The sequence below is a fragment of the Macrotis lagotis genome, chromosome 5 (genome assembly GCF_037893015.1).
Source record: "Macrotis lagotis isolate mMagLag1 chromosome 5, bilby.v1.9.chrom.fasta, whole genome shotgun sequence".
Lineage (NCBI taxonomy): Eukaryota > Metazoa > Chordata > Mammalia > Peramelemorphia > Peramelidae > Macrotis > Macrotis lagotis.
The window spans coordinates 42,086,960-42,107,525 of NC_133662.1; the positions used below are offsets into that span (position 1 = coordinate 42,086,960).

Sequence of the window (20,566 nt, forward strand, 5' to 3'; positions counted from 1 at the left end):
GCTTCCTTCAGTTCCATTCTACATCTGAATGATTTGTTTTTCTCAGAGAGCTTTCTTATTTCTTTTTCCATCTAGCCAATTCTGGTTTTTAAAGCATTCTTCTCAATAACTTTTTGAACTATTTTATCCATTTGACCTAAGCTGGTTTTTAAAATGTTATTTTCTTCAGCATTATTTTGGATCTCCTTGACTAAGCTGCTGACTTCTTTTTCATGTTTTTCCTGCATCTCTCTCATTTCTTTTCCCAATTTTTCTTCCATCTCCCTCACTTGATTCTCAAAGTCTTTTTTGAGCTCTGTCATAGCCTGAGCCCAATTTCTATTTTTCTTGGAGTCTTTAGATGCAGGAGCTTGTACTTCCTCATCTTCAGATTGAGTATTTTGATCATTCTTGGGACCATAGACAAAGTATTTCTCAATGGTATTCCTCTTTTTTCTCTGCTTACTCATTTCTCCAGCCTGTGCCTGGTTTTGGGGTGCTTCCTGAATTTTTGAGTATTATTGGGACCCCCCGTCAAGGATCTCCATGAGTGAGGCTCTGTCTTCCCTCCTGGTCTGTGAATGACCACAAGTGCACCCCTCTGCCACAGGGCTGAGGTGGGGGAGGGCTGCTGTTCTATGGGGGCCTAGACTATGAGCAGGATCTGAATGTGGTCAGAGCCCTAGAGTCCTGTTACAAGTACAAAGAACAGACCTTGGCAGTCTCTCTCTACTCTCCTACCTAGGCTGAGTACCCAAGGCTGATTTGCCTGGGGGCTCCTGATTACTGGTTCCACCTGCTTCTGGTTCCTGGATCTGGGCTGCCACAGCCATGCTGCTTGCTGAGTGCCCTGAGGAGTGGGCTTCACCAGTTCACTCTGGCAGAGGTACCTCTGCTGATCTCCCCAAGTTATGCTCAGTGCTCCCCTGGAGTGTAGGTCAGGAAACTGTCCCCACCTGCTTCCGTGAGCTGCAATTCCCAGTGCCCTGGGACTGCCTCCAGGAGGCTGAAGTTTCTTCACTCTGGTGGGCTGCCCCTCTAACCCCATGAAGCAGAGCCATTCTGTTCTTTTCCAGGTTACCTTGGGCTGGAGAATTGCCTCACTAGATCCCTCTGTGGGTTCTGTCTCTAGAAAGTTTAGTTAGAGTCCTTATTTTATCAGAGAGAGAGAGAGAGCACCTAAGAGAGGATTCTCTCCTGTCACCATCTTGGCTCCACCCTCCCATAATGTTATTTCTTAATGTTTTTAAAATAAACTGAAGTTTATTGCCAAAATATGAACTCTCTAGTTAAGGAGGGGAAATAAGGTGACTACAAAAGATAAAACAGAAAATTTCAACAAGATGAAATTTAAAAGCTCTTGTATAAACAAAGTCAATGCATCTGGAATAATCAATGAATAAATATTTATTTAATGCCTAAAATATGCCAGACACTAAACTAAACTCTAAGAATGAAAAGAAATAATAAAAACAGTTCTTTTAAAAATATCAGTTCTTAAAAGATTAGGGGGGAAATTGTAAAACTCAAAATAAATAAAAAATGTAGATTAAAAATATATATATCAGTTCTTGACTTCAAGGATCTTAAAATATCTAATGGAGGGGATAACAAATATATATAATTAGATAGAAATATGAAATAGAAGAAAAGTAAAGTTAGAGGGGAAAGCATTAACACTAGGAGGACTGGAAAGGCCTCCTTCATAAGGTGACTTTTGATCTAAATACTGAAAGAAGACAGAAATTTTCAGAGTGGAGGAAAGATATTACAAAATATATTGGATAGTCAGTGAAAACACTGAAAACAAGAAGAGAAATCAAGTCAGGTGGGGGAGGCACTCTGACAGTAATCAGTCTGATAAATAGGATATACAGAAAATTGATACAAATAATATGAGACCAAGATTCATTCCACAATAATAGATAAATGGACTATGAATTTGAACAATTTTTCAAAGGAGAAATGTAAATTACCCACAAATATATGAAAAACTACTTTAAGTGCCTATCATAGCAAGCATTTAATATATGTTTATTGACTGATTAATAATAGAATAAGAGCAAATGAAAACTACAGTTCTCTTGGGTTTTATCCATCATACTAGCAAATTTGATAAGACAGAATTAGTGGTTGCTTGAAATGGTTGTGGTAAGACAAACACAATGAAAATTAATCAAGAAAACAATTTGGCATTATCAGAAAAAGTTGTTAAACTCTTCATAACCTTTGACCAAGAGATCCTACTACTTGACATCCATAATTGATATCCTCAAGTATAAAAATAGAAAAGTCCTAAATATACTAAAATATCCAAAGCAACACTTTTAAAAGATAGTAACAAGTGGATATCCATCAGCTGAGGATTGGTTAAACAAATTATAAATGAATGTAGAATTTCACTGGCAATAGAGAGTGCTGTGCTGGGATTTCATATTTTTATATCACTACTATCATTATCATCAAATGGCTCACAGGAAGTCTCCTAAAAGAAGGCCCAGCTTTTTAAAGAGATTTTTTGTGAAAACTTTTCCATATTGAATTGATCTCTGGAATTGCCAGTGCAGCTGAATCAGCAGTCTTCAATCCTACAAATAGTAAGTGGATCTGTTGATGGGAAATTAGTGGTGCCCTTGATCAGAAAACTCTTTTTACTAATGCAGTTTCAAAGGTTCCTTCTCTGCAACTTATAAGTCTTAAGAATTGCCTAAAGTGATAAGAGGTTAAATGACATGAGAAGTCTACTAACCCTGGTATGTGTTGAAGGTAAAACCTGAGCCCAGGCTCCAAGGTCAGTTGGATTTAATATGCTTTGTTGCCTCTTTTAAAGGAATATTGAGGGGCGGCTAGGTGGTGCAGTGGATAGAGCATTGGCCTTGGAGTCAGGAGTACCTGAGTTCAAATCTAGCCTCAGACACTTAATAATTACCTAGCTGTGTGGCCTTGGGCAAGCCACTTAACCCCATTGCCTTGCAAAAACTAAAAAAACTAAAATAAAGGAATATTGGAAATATAATTATGCCATAAGAAGTTAAGAATGATATTCTCCTGGTTCTGCTCACTTCATTCAGCATTAGATCATGTAAGTCTTTCCAGATTTTTCTGAAATCTGCCTACTCATCATTTCTTATGGAACAATAATATTTCATTACATCCAAATACCCACAACTTGTTCAGCCATTCCCCAATCAATGAACATCCCCTCTATTTCCAATTCTTTGCCACCACAAAAAGAGTTTCAATGAATATGCAAGTGGGTCTTTCACCCCTTTTTTATGATGTCTTTGGGATATAGTCCTAGTAGTGGTATTGCTGAATCAAAGGGTATGCAAAGTTTTATTTTCCTTTGGACATAGTTCCTAATTGTTCTCCAAAACAGTTGGATCAGTTCACAAGTCTACTAACCCTGCAATAATGTCCTAGTTTTCCACATCCCCTCCAACATTTATCATTTCCCTTTTCTTTCTTATTAGCCCATCTGATAAGTATGCCATGGTATCTCAGAATTGGTTTAATTTGTATTTCTTTTTATAATAGTGATTTAGAACATTTCTATATGTTAATAGCTTTAATTTTTTCACAGAATAAATTCTCAGGAGTATAAGATGACTAGCATAAACTAATGCAGAGCAAGATAAAAATTACTAAAGTAATGGTGATAGGAGCAATATCCTAAATGCCTCTTCTCATGCATTCTTAGTCTAATTTTTCCTTAAAAGGTACTGAGAAGTGGCAGCTAGGTGGTGTAGTGGATAAAGCACTGGCCCTGGAGTCAGGAGTACCTGGGTTCAAATCCGGTCTCAGACACTTAATAATTACCTAGCTGTGTGGCCTTGGGCAAGCCACTTAACCCCGTTTGCCTTGCAAAAACCTAAAAAAAAAAACAAAAAAAAAGGTACTGAGACATTCCTTGAGATTGATTGTCTCTGGGGACCAAAGAGTTCAGACTGTTAAAATTACTTTGTCATCACCTGACTCTAAGAAGCCCAAAGAATTGGAGGATCTCAAATGCTCCCAGTGGGAGCTATCCAATTGAATCAAATCAAGGGGTTCTCAGTGTCTATCCTTGATGAATACCTCATTGGCATGACTAAGTCTCATTTTGTTAACTGTAACAGTCTACAGTGTGGAATGATATCAGATTTAAACTACCAGACTAGTCTGAGTTAGGCTCTGTCCAGAACAATTGGAATAATCTTGCAGTATTGGAACATGATGAGATCATTAAAGTGAGGGATGGACTATATAAATGAAAATAGACCAGGATTGGCCTTCATGAATCTGGTGGTGGCATTGGTGAAGTCTCTAGAAATTTGTTTGCTAATTGTGAGGTATCCCAGGTTCTGGAAGATTAGAGAGAAAATTTTTTCGGGTCACTCACCAAGAAGAAAACAATATGAAAGTCTTTGTCCTTTGTACTTCAAAGATAATTGAGGTAAACTGTGTTTTAGACCCTCCAGCTTTGTTGGGCCTTCCTACCTTGGCAATTTAAGTTCTATCACTTCAAAGCAACCTTACAGAAGATAGCATTTTGGGACATGGAGAAAGAGATTTTCCCCTCATTACAAAAGAACAATTTCAGAACAACTAGTAGTGTGGCACCCTTGCTGGGATTAGATAGATGTTTTTATATCACTACCATCATTATCATCATATTGCTTTCAGGAAGCCTAAAAGAAGGCCCTGCTTTTTAAAGACATTTGTGAAAAATATTCCATTTTGAATTGTTTTTTGGAAATGCCAGGGCAGCTGAATCAGCAGCCTTCAATCCTATAAATACTAAGTGGATCTGTTGATGGGAAATTGGTGGTGTCTAAAGATGAGAGTTCTGAAGTGAAAAACTCACAACTAGCCCAGGAGGTAGAAAAGCTCAAGATTCTTATTTCACAAGATTGAAAAGTTCACTGATTAAATTTTTTCCTGGAGAGAAATTAAATTGCTTGAGGACATGTTGAATAACAAAGGTCTAGAAGAGAATGCCTGAAGAAAAGAGAGAAAGGAAAACAGCCATAAGAGCTGGCTGGTCTTAGACTTGAGTGAGGCTGCCTACTTGAAGCTGAGGCCAAATTTCTTCAGGGGCATGGGCCAGGAGTACGTGGCTCTAGCTTAGAGAACAGGCAAGTGGCTATCCTGCAAAGAAGAAAAGAGAAGGAAAAAAGAGATCTCTTCAGAAGACCTTAAATACATTTCCCATAGGGGGCTGGACAAAGGTGATATTTGGGGTATGGTTTAGCACCTGGCTACAGGTATTCTCCAATACTATCTCAGGGGAGGCCCTCCAAGGAGTGGCTAAGGTAGTTCTCATTGAGCATGGGAGACATTCTATGCATTATTCTTTCATGTCCCAAAGGGCAAGACCTTCAAGTTTAACATGACCATTTACTGAATGACCTTCAAGTTCAACATGGTCATTTCTCCATGCCCTGATTCAGATCTAGTCAAGTCATTAAAGAGTGGTATAAGAGAATTCAACAGTGAGAACTACGGAATTTTAAATTTTGGAAACTTTCATTTTGTTTTAAATTTGGAATTTAAGAGACCAACCACAATTTTGCCACATAGATTTTTTGGTAATTCTTTGATGTAAGCCAATGGAGGAAGTACTTGAAAGAACAATGCTAAATTCTTCTCAGGGGACTAGGGACATTTTTAGAATGGAGGATATGGAAAATTTGCCATTTGGACTCCATTTAATTAACTGGGGACAAACATAGGACTGCATCAGTTTTTAAAAGTTTCCAGTTTAACCTTTGAACTATAAACTTCAAATTATAATATTCTCTTTGGAACTCTCAATGAAGGGTCCTTAAAAAGGGTAGAGCTCTGACTTCAGAAGCATTTACCAATTGCACCAGAAATAACTATTGCTTATATATGCCTGGCTTTTTTGTTTATTGTGTTGCTCCATCTATTTCCCCACACACAGGAGAGCTAAGCTCTTTACAAAAATTTCATTTCATCCTCACAAAAACTTTAGGAGGTAGATGCTTTTATAGTTGAAGAAACTGAAGATAGAAGTTAAGTGACTTGCCCAATCACATAGCTGACTTGAGACTGGACTTAAGCTCACATCTTCATGACTCCAGGACTATCCTTCCTCCACCTAGCTTCTCTTAGGATCAGTGGGCAAAGATGTAGGATTAAGTGATAGTAGGCAACAGATCAGTTCCCAGCAGCAGTGACAGAAGAGTGGGCACTGGCATTTTCAGTGGTTTGAGGCAGACCCACTATAGGTCATTGCTTATTGTAATGTAAAACTGATGGATACTTCAACAATGCTGCCAGTACAACCCCCAAGAATTCTTGTATAACGCCTCCCAGGTTGGGGCTAGATAGAGGGCCAAGGGGTGATATTGTTGGGAAGGAACTTGGGTCAAAGATTTTATATTTGACCCTACCCTGTGGAATTTTCCAGGAAAGGGCAGCTCCTGGCATTAGATTAGGGTGATGGCACAGAGCAATTGTTCCTGGCATATGATACGAATCAGTGACTAGGCAGGAAGTATCATCTTTGCTTTAAGCTTGATATTCCTGGTGCTTTCTCTGCTTAAATTATCTTTTTTACACTGAGATCCACTATGAACTGCAAAGATTTTTGCATCACTAACCATATGGCCCTGATTGCTTAGATATAGAAGTGGTCCTTCTTGACACTCTTCCTGATGTAGTCTCTACTTCTGGAAACTTACATTGTTGTTGGTTTTTCTTATGTTTCTTTGTTTTTTGTTTTTAATTTTTCTTCTTTTGTGCTTTGTTAATCAGGCCTCTTAAATATCAGAGGTCTTTGTTGACTGGTAACAGTAATAATAAAGTAATTTAAATGGTAGAAGGTCAGGCAGTCAACATATTTATTGAACTAACAGTTTAATAAACTTAAGGAGCTGATCATGAAGAGATGGATTGTGGGAAGATTAATAAACTTTACTTTTCCATTCAGAGTTAGAACAGTTTTTCCATATAAGGTATTGAAATATTCCTCCTTTTTCCCTTATTTGTTCATTCATTCATTCATTCATTCATTTATTTTCCACTTACTTGCAAAGATAGTTTTCAACATTCATCCTTTTGCAAGTTTTTGATTCCACATTTTTTTCACCTCCCTCCCCATGTCAGAAACACTCTGATACAGGTTGTACTTGTAAAATTGCATTTAACATATCAAATATTCCTATGACTTGGTTAGCTCAGGAAACTAAAAGTTCAGACAGTTGACATCAATTCTTCTTAGCCTAAGTACAAAACAGCCACCAGGATTTAACAGAGCTCTAAGATATTCCACTGTTGAATTCCATAGTAAGAATTTTGTTCAGCTGAATCATCTTAAGGTGTTTGTTCTCAACAACTGTCCTTGATTAATAGCCTTCTCCTGCTCTGGCTCAGTAAATCTCCTTTTATTAAGGTTTGAATGCACTATTTGTTCTCACTTTGTTCCTAACCTAAACTATCAGGAAACTGAGCTGAGTCAGGGATACCCAGAGCAGTAACGTAAAACAAAAACAACACTAAAAGGCATCAAAACCAAATTCATTTCAATGGACCATCATGCCACCCAAAAATGAAGCACAGTACCCTTTTCACTGGGAAGTAAATATTTGTAGCTATTTTGAAAAATTGTTCATTTTATTTAACTTCTTTCTTTAGGAAGATTTAAGTGAAAATTGGGGGTGCAGATATCAAAAAATGATACTTTTTAAAAAAGAAATACTAAGAGATCGTAGAATTTGACTAAGAAAAAGTTCTGTTAAGTCTTCTAGCCAATAAGCACTTATTAAGCTCTTACTGCGACAGGTTTGTCTGGGGATATATAAAAGAGCAAAAGACAATCCCTTGTCTTAAGGAACTCACAAGTAAAGGGGAGAAATATCAAACAAGCATGTACAAACAAAATATAAAGGAGAAATAGGATATAACAGAGGGAAAATACTAGAATTAAGAAGGGTGGTAAGGGCTTACTAGAGTATCTGGGACTTGAAGGAAATCAGGTAAGTCAGTAGACAGAGATAACTAGGGGACAACCAGAGAAAATGTCCAGAGCTAAGAGATGGAGAGTCTATTTCCTGGAACAGTAAGGAGGTCACGATCACAGAATTTTTAAGAATATGTGGTGAAAAATAAGGTATAGGAAGATTAGAAAGGTGAGGTGTTTGTCTAGTTAGTTTATGAAGCACTTTGAATGGCAAATAGAAGATTTTGTATTTGATCCTGCAGATAATAGCTGCTGGAATTTATTGAGCAAGAAGTGGGGAGAATCTTTGATTTAGGAAAATAACATTGGAAGCTGAATGGATTAGAGTGGAGAAAGACTTGAGACGACAGGCCGACTGACCAGCAGGCTTATTCTGTAATAGTCCAAGTGAAGTTAATGAGGGCCTGTATCAGCGAAGTGGCAATATCAGAAGTGAAAAGGGGGGAGGGGGGCTTTTTCTAGAGATGTTGTAAAACAAAAATTAACAGACTTTGGCAACAAATTGTATAGGGTAATGGAAGAATGAAAGATAGTGAGGAGTCAAGGATGACACTTAGATTGCAAGTGGGAGGGTAATAGTAATAGAGAAGTTTGGGGATGGGGAGGGTTTAAGGGAAAGTTAACTTTCCAACATTTTAAGTTTAAAATATCTCCTGACCATCCATTTGAAATGTCTGAAAGACAATATAAGATTTGAGACTGGTGGTCGGTCAATAGAGAAGTTGCAACAAGATAAATAGTCTTGAGAGGCATCAGCATAGAGATGATCAATTAAAAAACATCCAGTTTATTACATCCAGCACAGGATTCTTCCTGAAAATACCAAATAGTAATCACTTCCTCACTTCTTTTTTTCCACCTCTACCAAAGCTTGGGGTTTTTTTGTATATTTCAAAAAGTTTTCCCTACTGAATTTTATCCTTTAAGTGTATGCCCTTAATTTTGTGGCTTCCTTTGGTGGCCACTCATCTATATTTCAGCTACCTATAATTTTAGTCAATCGATAGCAAGATGTATTATTAAAGGGATGGTTATTGAATGTCTAGAAAAAGAAATGGTAACCACAAAATGCCAATATTAGCTTCATCAAGAATAGGTCATACCAAATCAACCTTAACCCTTGTAAAAGAGTTATTAAATAGGTAGATGGGGAGTGAGGTAGTTTTCCTAGATTTAAGACATCTTGAGTGTCTGTGATGCTGTAACTCATTTTATATTCTCATGAGAGAGGCAGATTTGATTTTAGGTATTTGCCCAGGGCAGGGGCAGGTGAGGATTTGTATTCTGCTCAGAACTATCAGACTCATGTGTGCTGACTGTGGCAAACCTCTCTCAAGCCTGCCTCCTAAGGAGGCAGAGCAGGATGTTTGGAGAGAAAAGATTGGGCAGGTAGGGGGCAGGGTGAGAGAAGACATTAAAGATAGAATCTTTGTTTTGAAACCTGCTTGGGTTATATTTTCTGATATCAAAAGCTTTGTTCTAAACCGTTTATCAAATTCTGAGGAGTTCTGTGGCTAGAGACAATTTCCCTGCCCCCAAAAAATATCTGGCAAGGAGCAGGTTGCTAAGAAACAACTGCATTTAAAAGGCAGGACTATTAACTGGAACTAAGGGAGCTGGGAGGTGTTTAACTCCCTTAGTCTAATGAGCAAGGTCACAGGAGGAAGACTGGACTGTTATACTCAAAAGAAGATGTTTTTGTTGATATTGCAATTTCTTTCCTTTTGAAAACAAGGTCAAACTACATTTGAGATCTTCAGATTATCAGACCAAAGGGGGGTGGGGGTGGGGGATGAGAGAAGGAGGGGAACTGGGGGGATGGCATTTCAAGTCATCCAAAACTCAGTCTGAATACCCAAGGATGATGGATACTCTTAGCATAGTGCTTGGCATTAGTAAATGCTTAATAAAAATTTGATTGATTGAATTCAATTTAATACAACAATTATTAAATTCTTACTGTGAACAAAACTCTATGATTTGCTCAGTCAATGAAAACTTTAAATAAGACTTATGAGCCCTCTCTTTACTGAGCTTGAAGTCTACCTGAGGAAGATGACATTCCAATATGGAATGTATGCTTCAAAGAAAACAAAGCTTAGACAAGGCATCATATACAAGATTTAAGAAAGAAGGAAGTCACTTAGGATCATAGATCATAGATCCATATAGATATACATATAGATATATAGATATAGAGAGAGATAGAGAGAGATATAGATATAGAAATAGATACAGATATAGAAATCTGTCTACCTAATACTAATTTGCAATGGGTAATTGATCCTGGGTTTAAAGGAACTCAAGAGGTCATTTAATCCAGGAATATCTGGCTGCATGAGGCCCAAAACACTCCTGAGGGCAACCCAAACTAGATTAAAATGTAATTGGGAAATATTTAACAATACATTTAAAAATTTTATATATATATATATACACACACATTATTAATTATTAGGTGTATAAGACCGGATTTGAACCCAGGTACTCCTGACTCCAGGGCCAGTGCTTTATTCACTGCACCACCTAGCTGCCCCAGGTCCCCTCCTTCTTGACCTTTGGTACTATCACCTTCTTGATATTCTCTCCTAAGGCACTATTTGTCTTACCTTTTGACTATTCTTTTTCAGTCCCTTTTCCTGACTACATACAGATTTAATGGTATCATTAAACTACAATGTTCCCCAGTGAGGAGTCTCTTTCTTCACCAAACTATTCTATATTATTTTACTTGGTAATCTCTTTTTTCAATAGTATACTATTAACAAATGTTTCCCAGATCCATAAAAGTACCTGAAATGAAGCAGCATCCAATATATACCAGTTAAATGTACTTATTATCTGAGAAAAGACTTGTCAAGAAGAGAAGATCCTACAAAGGAGAAGAGGAGAGAATTCTCATCTGCTCAAAGAGAAAAGGTTTAAAATAATATAGTTTCTAGATGTTTTTGGAGGGTTTGAGGATTTAAGAGAGAAGATATCTTTAGATACAATAAGCCTGTAAGTAAGGTGTTTGGAAAATCCCCAGTCTGCAGCTACTGCTACTCAAGGCCACCTTTGGGTCATCTTTACAAAGAATCACTGGTATTTTAAGCAGTTTTGAGTCATAGAAATCCTTCTAATTTGGTCAGTTGCCTTGCTCTCATTGACCATTGTCCTGCTCCACTGTAAAGAAGGGAAGTTCTTGTTGGAAACCATTGTGTATGGGAGTATTGTGAATTATCTTCACCTGGTGTCCTTGAACACCAGAATCTTATCTTACTAAATGCCACAGGAATGGGAGTGGATTGAGACTGAAAAGGTATCTAGGCACTGTTGTTTTGATGAATAAATGAACATGTGGGGATCTTGATGGAGTACTTGTTTCCTTTGTAATCCTTGTCTCCTGCCCCTCCAACCCTGACCTGGGGAAGACTGAAGGAGTCCACAATTGGGACTCAACATAAGTGTCTGGAAAAAGGACTCCAGAAGTTTTAATGTACAGTATAGTCATTACAGAGCTCATGTTCACAATATCAAAATATAAGTCTTCTTCCTCTATATTATTTCACTTTATCATCTTATCAGTTCTTGTAGTTTCAATAATTGTCTCTATATAGATGATTCTTAGATTTATTTGTCCAGCCCTAACCACCTTCCTGGTCTCTATTCTCAAATTTCCACCTGCCTTTTGGATATTTCATTCTGAATGTCTCATAGATATCTTAAACTAACACATCCAAAATTGAGCTCATTACCTTTTTCCTAAAACCTTCCCCTCTTCCTAACTTCTCTACTACTGTAGAGGGTACCACAATTCTCCTAGTAACTCAGACTCACAACTTGAGCACTGTTCAAAGTTATGGTTAGTCAGTGAATTATTGTTCCCAGCCCTGCTAGTCAATCATTATTGGGGAATATTCATTTGGAGGAAAGGACATCATTCATCTCCTGCTCTTTGCCTTATTAAGTATTTGCTACCTTGGGGAGAAACTGAGATGAAAAGTCCCAACTTCTTATTTGAATTTGGACTTGTTTTGAATTGTCTTTATCTCATTAGGAAAGTTACCCATAAAAGCTAATCATTTCATCAATTTGTTGCTGTTTTGATTTACTTATAATAAACTCTTTTTAGTTCTCTTTATCCTGAATTTTGCATTATAAATCAGGACAAAAGCCCAAACAATGTTTCCTTTCAACTGCATCCTTCCTCATACCTTACTCTCTTTCATCCCCCATATCTAATCAACTGACAAATCTTTTTATTTCTTCCTTCACAATATCTCTGAAATATATATATTTATATATATATACATATGTGTATATATATATATATATCTTATATGTATATACTCCTCTCCTCTGACACTACTATCACTCTGGTCTAGGCCCTCATCACCTCATACCTAGATATCTACAATAGCCTCATAGTTAGTTTTTTTTTTTTAGGTTTTTGCAAGGCAAGTGGGGTTAAGTGGCTTGTCCAAGGTCACATAGCTAGGTAATTATTAAGTGTCTGAGATCAGATTTGAACCCAGGTACTCCTGACTCCAAGGCTGGTGCTTTATTGACTATGCCACCTAGCCACCCCTCATAGTTCTTGCTTCAAGTATTTCCCCACTCCATTCCACCTTCTATTCACTCAGCTTTAATATTGATCTCATTATGTTAAAAATTTGGTCACCACACCTCTCCTATTGAATCCACACCAATGACTATTATTTCCAGGATCATCCCCAATTTCTCTTGAATATATGTAGTTTGTATATTTTGGTTTGCATGTTGTCTCCACCATTAGATTATAAGATCATAAGATCCTTATAAGAACAGAGACTCTAACTTTTCTTTGTATTCTCAGGTTTAACACAGTGCCTGGTACATTTTATCATTGCTTATTTCACTGGTGTTCAACTCTTTGAGATCTCATGGACTATGAAGTACAACAGGCCTTTCTGTCCTCCACTTTCTCCTAAAGTCTGTCCAAGTTCATTATAGCTCAATGAGCTAAATAAGGCCCTTCACCATTATAAGGCAATGATCCAGGAAGGGAACATAATAGATACTTATTTTGATAGGTAGGAGAACTAAAAGAATGGTATCCCAAGGTGGAGATCCTTATCACTTCACACTTAATGGTGGTGATGGTGGTGGTTGTCCTTTGATCTTTAAAAATGACTCTGTTAGACTCAAGGTACAGTATGTCTAACTGTGGTTTATCAGATCAATATGAGCTCAGAATACTCTACAACAGGTTGGACATAAATAGTACCTCTGAACATCTGGAGTGAAGATGTATTTAATTTTCTACTGAACTATTACAATTCTGCTTCATTCATAGAGCAAGTGACTTCTTAGATGTTGGTATGCCATGCTAATCAATCCTTTTTGTCAATGGGTCCCATATCCCAAAATCAATTTCAAAGTTCTTCAGAAAGATCTTGTGCATATCATATCCTTGTATTGCTTCTTCTGACCTCCATGTAAGCACTTGACTTGCATGAATTCCCTAATTCCCTGTCAAATAGTATTTTAGGCAAACATACATTTGACCTTCAGCCAACAAGGCCAGCTCATCAAAGTTGTGCTCTCTGCAGCAGAGGTTGAATACTTAGGAGTTTAGCTCAAGGAAGGACTTCAGGGTCCTATACTCATCTTGCCAGGCAATTTTCAGAATCTTCCTAAGACAATTCAAATAGAAGCAACTCGGTTTCCTGGCATGGAGTTGGTATACTGTCCATGTTTCATAGGCATAAAATAAATAAGTCAGCATAATGCCTCTGTAGACTTTCAGTTTGGTAGACAGTCTAATTCCTCTTCTTCCCCATACTTTTCTTTAGAGTCTCCCAAAAACTGTCAGGCTCGGGCAATGTATATATCAATCTCATGATCTATGGGAAGTATACTGTCCAGTATCTTGGCGTCAAAGTCAGCTTTACTGATGGTAAATTATTTATGAAAAGGCACTAAGTCAAGGCTAAAGTGAAGGAGTATTGATGCATCATTTTTTGTTTGCAGATGACTGTGCACTCTGATGGTGAAATGTAACAAAGTATGAATTGATTCTCTATAAATAGTGCTAATTTTGGCCTAACAGGTAACATTAAGGAAGCCACCCGTCATCACACTTAATAAATGCTTATTAATTAATTGACTTTTAGTAGGTACTTAAGAAACATTCATGGATTGATTAATGTGGTGGGAAAAGTGAGCTAGATGTTGGTTCAGGATCACTCTATTTTGAGCTACCACAAATACTTATAGAATCCTGGATTTTTCTGTTACCCCAAAAAAGAGAAAAGTACAACATGGATCTGTTTAAGAGCTATATAGTAATCTATATCTTACCTGGAGCTTCCTGAACCAATGAGATCACAGCTTCAGTCCCTATTCCTTATGAAAAGCAAGAAACTTGATTGTATGGCAGATAAGGTAGATGGGTCTGCAATAAGGAAGGCCTAAATTCCAATCTAGCTTCAGATAACTCCTAGCTGTGTGATCTTGGACAAGTCACTTCACTCTTGTCTACCTCAGTTTTCTTGACTGTAAAATTGGGATCAAAATTGTGTGGTTATTAGGAGAATCAAGTGAGATAAAGATTGTAAAGTGTTATTAGCAGAATCAAATGGGGTAATGATTGTAAAGTACAGTATCTGACATATAGTAGGTGGTTAATAAATATTCATTTCCTTCCCTTATTTAAAAATTCATAAATAAAATGGAAACAGTTATGAATCCAAATGAGGTTCCACACCATCTGTGCTTCTCTCTGGTTTTAGTGTTGCCCCAGGCAGTAACCCACTTTGAAGAGCTGGTGGGCATGGCAGAAGCACTGCTTAAAAGGGGAGGAGCCCCTTCTGCATCCAACCTTCATTCCCAAGGCATCTGGAAGGCTGCAGGAAATTCTATACCACATTCTTTTTCTACATTGGGTAGTAATTCCAGTTCACCTCTCTCCTCGAAAGTGGAAGAGGGAGAGCATCCCACTGACAAAGAGGTTAGTTAAATCATATGAACAGTCAATAGCTGGGATGGTAAAGTGTAAAAATTAATGAATAGCTATTCATTAAGCCATTAAAGAGTATTTCTTTATAATTCAAATGACAAGTTGACATTTAACCATTTGATTAAGATTATGAACCTCTATAACTACCTCAACTTTCTCCTATTTTTATAAATTCATAAATGTTACATATAGGAAGAGAGGTAGCATGAAGGAGTAGCTCTAGAGTTACCTTTGAAGTCATGAAGACCTGTATTCAGATCTTGCCTTTGACACATACTGGTTGTGTGAACCCAGATACCCTTTAAGTGTACTAGATGGCTCCCTTAGACTGTAAGAAACAAAGGAGGTGCCTGAGACCTGAATGGATAAAGGGAGTTTCTTCATCTGGAAATTCTTTATACCAAAGTAAATTTTCAGTCCTTGTTCTGTCAAATGTAACACTTTAAAAAGGGATGTTACATAATTAACATGGAAATATGTGTAACATTTGGATATCACTCATTGTCAAAGGGAGGGGGAATAAAAGGAGGGAGAAAAGGTAGAATTCAAAAATCTTACAAAAATGAATGTTTAAAACTATACATGTAATGGAAAAAAAAAAAGAAAAAATGTAAAAAAATAAAATAAAGGGATGCTGCTATTTTCATACAGTACAAATATTGACAATTGGAATTGTGGATAGAGAGATAGCCTTGGGGTCCAGAAGAGCTTGGAGTTCTGTTTCCTGACATATGCTAACTCTATGATCATGTGTCTCTTAGCTAAGAGAGAACTTGTCAGTTCCTCTCACAAACCCAAAATTATCACAGAATCACTTATCTTAATTGGTGGAGAAATTTTCCATACTAGGAATCTCTTCCCATGAAATCAAAAGTACAGTTTTTTTCCTGTACTCAAGGAGAAAAAAATTAAGCATAATTAAGAAAAAATAAAGATTCAATCAAAAGGAAGTGATTATTTTTACTGAATTTCATTAATTATTAATATCTATAAATTGTTTTATTTTTCAGTTCAAGATTGAAAAATGGCAGATTGCCCTTTGCAATAAGAGCAAGCCTCAGAAGTTTATAAATGATTTAATGCAAGCACTTTATACCAATGAATATATGGCAACACATAGCTTAACAGGGGCAAAATCATCTTCTTCTAAGGAGAAAGCAGCAAAGCCAGCTATGAATCAAAATGAAGTCCAGGAAATCATAGGTGACAATAAGCTTTCACTATTCCTACATTAAAACTTAATGTAATATTTTAGAAATTATGATCTAATTTTGTAATTATGATCTGATTACTTAATTTTTTGTAGTCTTTAAATATAAAATGTATTGTTACTTTTTATTATATTTTTTAAAAAGTTCTTTGTTCTAGAAATTTTATTTCACTTATAATTTCATTTTTATCAGTTGTTTCATTTCTTCTAGGAACTCTTGTAGTACTTAAGGTTGTCATTTTTTTTTATTCTGAGTCTTTGTGTATAGTTAAGGAGTTGTTCAGTTCTATGTTTGTCTCCTGAGTGTTTCTTTATCCATTATATTTCTTCATAGAGTTTGTTGTCTTCTGTTTACTCATATCTCAAGCCTTAGTTACTAATTTGGGTTTTTGTGTCAAGCCAGGATCCACCCTTTCCCACACTCTTAGATGGAATGATTGGGTCTTATTTGTTTTGTCCTCAATGACCTGGGCTGCTTCTACTATTTTATCTTCTACTGATGTGTCTGCTCAAAGGGTTAACATGTTTCAAGTCCCAAAGTCTAAGCTTTTGAGCATCTCAGGTCACATTTCTGCTGACTTCCAGCTCTCCTGTCCCAAAAAAAGAATTACTGGCTGGTGGCTAGGTGGCACAGTGGATAAAGCACTGGCCCTGGAGTCAGGAGTACCTGGGTTCAAATCTGGCCTCAGACACTTAATAATTACCTAGCTGTGTGGCCTTGGGCAAGTCACTTAACCCCATTGCTTTGCAAAAACCTAAAAAAAAAATATATAGCAATATGTCCCGGAAGCATTATTTTATAACAACAGAATACAAAAAAAAAAAAAAAGAATTACTGGCTCCTGACTCAATCTACAATCAAAAGAGTCAAAGTGCTGTGATTGTCTAACCCCCATTCCAGGACTTCCCTGACTGCCCAAACAGACTTCTACAGGTTTCAATGCCCTTTCAAACCATCTAGATCAAAGGCCCAAATACTTTCAGTTACCTTAGGGTAAAGTGGTCAAAATGATACATGACCCCATAGGTGTCTTTCTATCTAGTTCTGGACTATATTATGGCATTTACTATAGTTCTTCTAAGTATTTCTTGATCTTTTTCCAATTTGGTGATGATTTTTGCTGAAGTGCATGTGGTAGACCTGGTCTTCCCTGGGAATTTAAATGCCACTCTATTAACCAGAAGTGCCACTATTTGAAATTCTTGAAAGCTTAAATTATTCAAAATGTGAAATAAAAAGTTTGGTGTGCCATTTTATTGTTTGTCATAATTATTTTTCAATTTTTTTAATCTTTAATAGAGTCCAGAAAAAGATTAATTAGCCATTTAAAAATTTTTTTGAAAAAGTATTACTCCCTCATCTACAAAGAATTCATTTAAGGACTTGGAATTACTTCAGATATAAATATGTCAATATAAATATAAGGGGTTATAATACAAAGATATAATCAGTTTGGGAATTCTTTTCCTCACATGTTGCATATATTTCACTAGCAAATGGGTTTTAAATTGGGAGAATTATAAATCAGGATCAGTTGTTTTATCAGGTATTAAAAATAGTCAGGACTGTGCTAGAGTCACTTTTTAACTGCTCCTGAGTATGATTGTTAAATTTTGAGGCTAAGTATATATACTTCAGAAATCAGCAAAAGCTACAAATCAGCATTTTATTTGTTGTTTTATTGACTGAACACACTTAAGAAGGTATACTCTTCCTCCCTTCCAGCTGATTGATAAACAGTGACTGGCACATGCTAGAAACAGGTACAAAAACAACCTCATCTTTTAGGCAAGTAGATTTATAGCCATTAGTTTTATAACTAGTGAGTCATGTATTTTTGTAAAACCTATCATTTTTTTTCATTGTCTTAAATGATTATGCTAAACTCTTGGGGGGGAGGGGTTGGTCTTTAGCATTAGAGAGATGGGATAATTTAAAATAAGGAAAGTGTTTTTTTTTTCTCTAATGTGTATAGTAGACTTTTTAAGGAAGAATATCTGGAAGAATGTCTTTCTGTATCAGTTAATAGCTATATAACTAGATTCAATTTTTTTTATCTGTAAAATAGGGAAAATAATTCCTGTACTAACAACCTCCCTAAGAAGTAAGGATCAAGTAAAACAATATATATGATATGCTTTATTAAAATAGAACTGTATAAATATGCATTATTGTTAGTATGACTCATTTATGTTGCTCAAGATACCTTATAAATGCTTTCTTTTTTGTTTTTAATTTTATAGGGGTCACAAAACAGTTATTTCCCAATACAGATGATGCTTTAATTAGGAGAATGATGGGTCAAAAGTTAAATAACTGTACTAAGAAGCCAATTTTAAGCCAAGATCTTAATACCCATTTTTTTAGGAAGCATGCCTTTTGGTAAGTCTTCTAAATGTATGGCATTACTCTGTCCTACCTTGCTGTGTCTAGAATTAGAACCAGAAAGGAAAGGAACCTGAATATTCTTCTGGATAGAATTTTCTTTGGAATACATTGAGGAATGGGAAAGCAAGGGAATCTGGGAAAAGGGAGTCTCAGGATAATACCAGAGAAACAGAGGCAAAAGGAGATTTAACAGAATGAAGCCATGGGTCAGAACAGTCAAAAATCAACTAAGGATTCTACAATAGTAATGGAGACTAACTTCACAGGTTATGGCAGTTCAATGATAAAGCAGCAAACATATCTCAGAGAAGATCTTAGGTTAAATCGGGGTTCATAGATTTAATATCAGGTTAACAGCCAAGAAATCCAAAACTGGATTAGAGGTCAGAGAAGAACAATTTTTGATGCCAAGGGCTCCTCTTTCCAGAAGTCTTTTTGATCTGATGTGTGAGTCACATCTTCCTATTCAGTTCAATGAACCCAGCAGGAATTGCATGTGGTTTGGGTCAGAAACCCTCTATTAATATATCTATATAAACCTATATCAGGTTCCTCATTGTCAAGGAAAAGGGAGAGAAAAGGGAGGGAGAAAGAAAATCATGGAACTCAAAATTTTACAAAAAATGAATGTTGAAAACTATCTTTGCATGTAATTGGAAATAAAGAAGGAAAAAGAAAAAACAAATAACCACAAAATAAATAAATATATTTGCATATATAAAATCAGCAATCTATAAAAATAACTTCCCCTATGCATTCATAGGATATATAGCCTATATATCTATATGTATATATCCTATGTATGGACAAAGTATGTATGCAATATTTACTATAAACTACTAAATTAATTCTATATTTTTTTTTAAGGTTTTTTTTTTTGGAAGGCAAATGGGGTTAAGTGGCTTGCCCAAGGCCACACAGCTAGGTAATTATTAAGTGTCTGAGACCGGATTTGAACCCAGGTACTCCTGACTCCAAGGCAGGTGCTTTATCCACTACGCCACCTAGCCACCCCTAATTCTATATTACTATAAAGAAATATTCCCACCCTTTTAATCCTTTACATATATGTCTGTTCATATATATATATATGTATATATATATATACATATATATATATATGCAAATACACATATGTATAATATTATAATTCACAGATACCTACAATTGCTGCTTTGGTTCAATGAGCTAATGAGAGGGTATGGCTAGAACCCTCCCCCTCAGAAGAACAGCTGACAAGCTTAGAGTTCTAATTGTGCCAAATCCTTAATCCCTGGTCTTTGATCTATACTTATAGCTGTTCCATGCAGTTCAGTCTTCCTGTCTCTCTATGTCTCTCTGCTTTTCTGCCTCTGTCTTTTTGTGTATAAATATGTATGTGTACATGTATTCACCCCTTTCTGCTCTGTGCCCAGAAATGCCATAGGCTTGCAGGTTCATTGCTAAGATTTTCTGAGTTTTTAACAGCGGAAATTCTCACACTTTTTGATTCATCACCCCCACCCTGGCAATTGCAGAAACTTGCTAATTGTAGAAAAAGTTGTGGGCTCTAAAGTTGAAGGTAAGGGGTGTGTGCCCACAGTGGAAGAATTGCAAGGAATCATATGATAAATTTATCATGGACTCAGCTTCTTTCAACAGTTCAGTGATTGAGGATAATTTAAAAGACTTGTGATGGAAAATGCCATCCACATCCAGAGAAAACTATGGAGTCTGAATGCAGACCAAAGTATACTATGTTCACTTTTTAAAACTTTTTTTTATGCTTTTTTCCTTTCTCCTGGCTTACCCCCCTTTTTTTCTGATTCTTTTTTCACAACATGACTAATGTATTAAATATTAGTGGAAATATGTTAAACTGATTATTCATGCATAACCTATATCAGATTACTCACTGTCATGAAGAGGGGGGGAGGGCATGGAGGGCAGTACAAAAATATAGAACTCAAAAAAGCTTACAAAAAGATGCCTGTTGAAAGCTATATTTGCATATAATTGGGAAAATGAAATAAAAAACATTCTAAATTTTTTTTTTTTTAA

At 36.3% G+C, this 20,566-nt stretch overlaps 1 protein-coding gene across 1 annotated transcript in view; it reads left to right on the forward strand.

Moving 5' to 3' along the window:
- The window catches only part of BEND6 (BEN domain containing 6), a 33,471-nt gene extending 14,947 nt beyond the window's left edge, over nt 1-18,524 (forward strand). The window contains exons 5-7 of the mRNA XM_074190002.1: nt 14,701-14,918; nt 15,938-16,130; nt 18,382-18,524. Of these exons, the coding sequence (XP_074046103.1) occupies nt 14,701-14,918; nt 15,938-16,130; nt 18,382-18,524 (554 nt within the window). The remainder of the gene's footprint in view (nt 1-14,700; nt 14,919-15,937; nt 16,131-18,381) is intronic.
- The last annotated feature ends 2,042 nt before the right edge of the window (nt 18,525-20,566 follow it).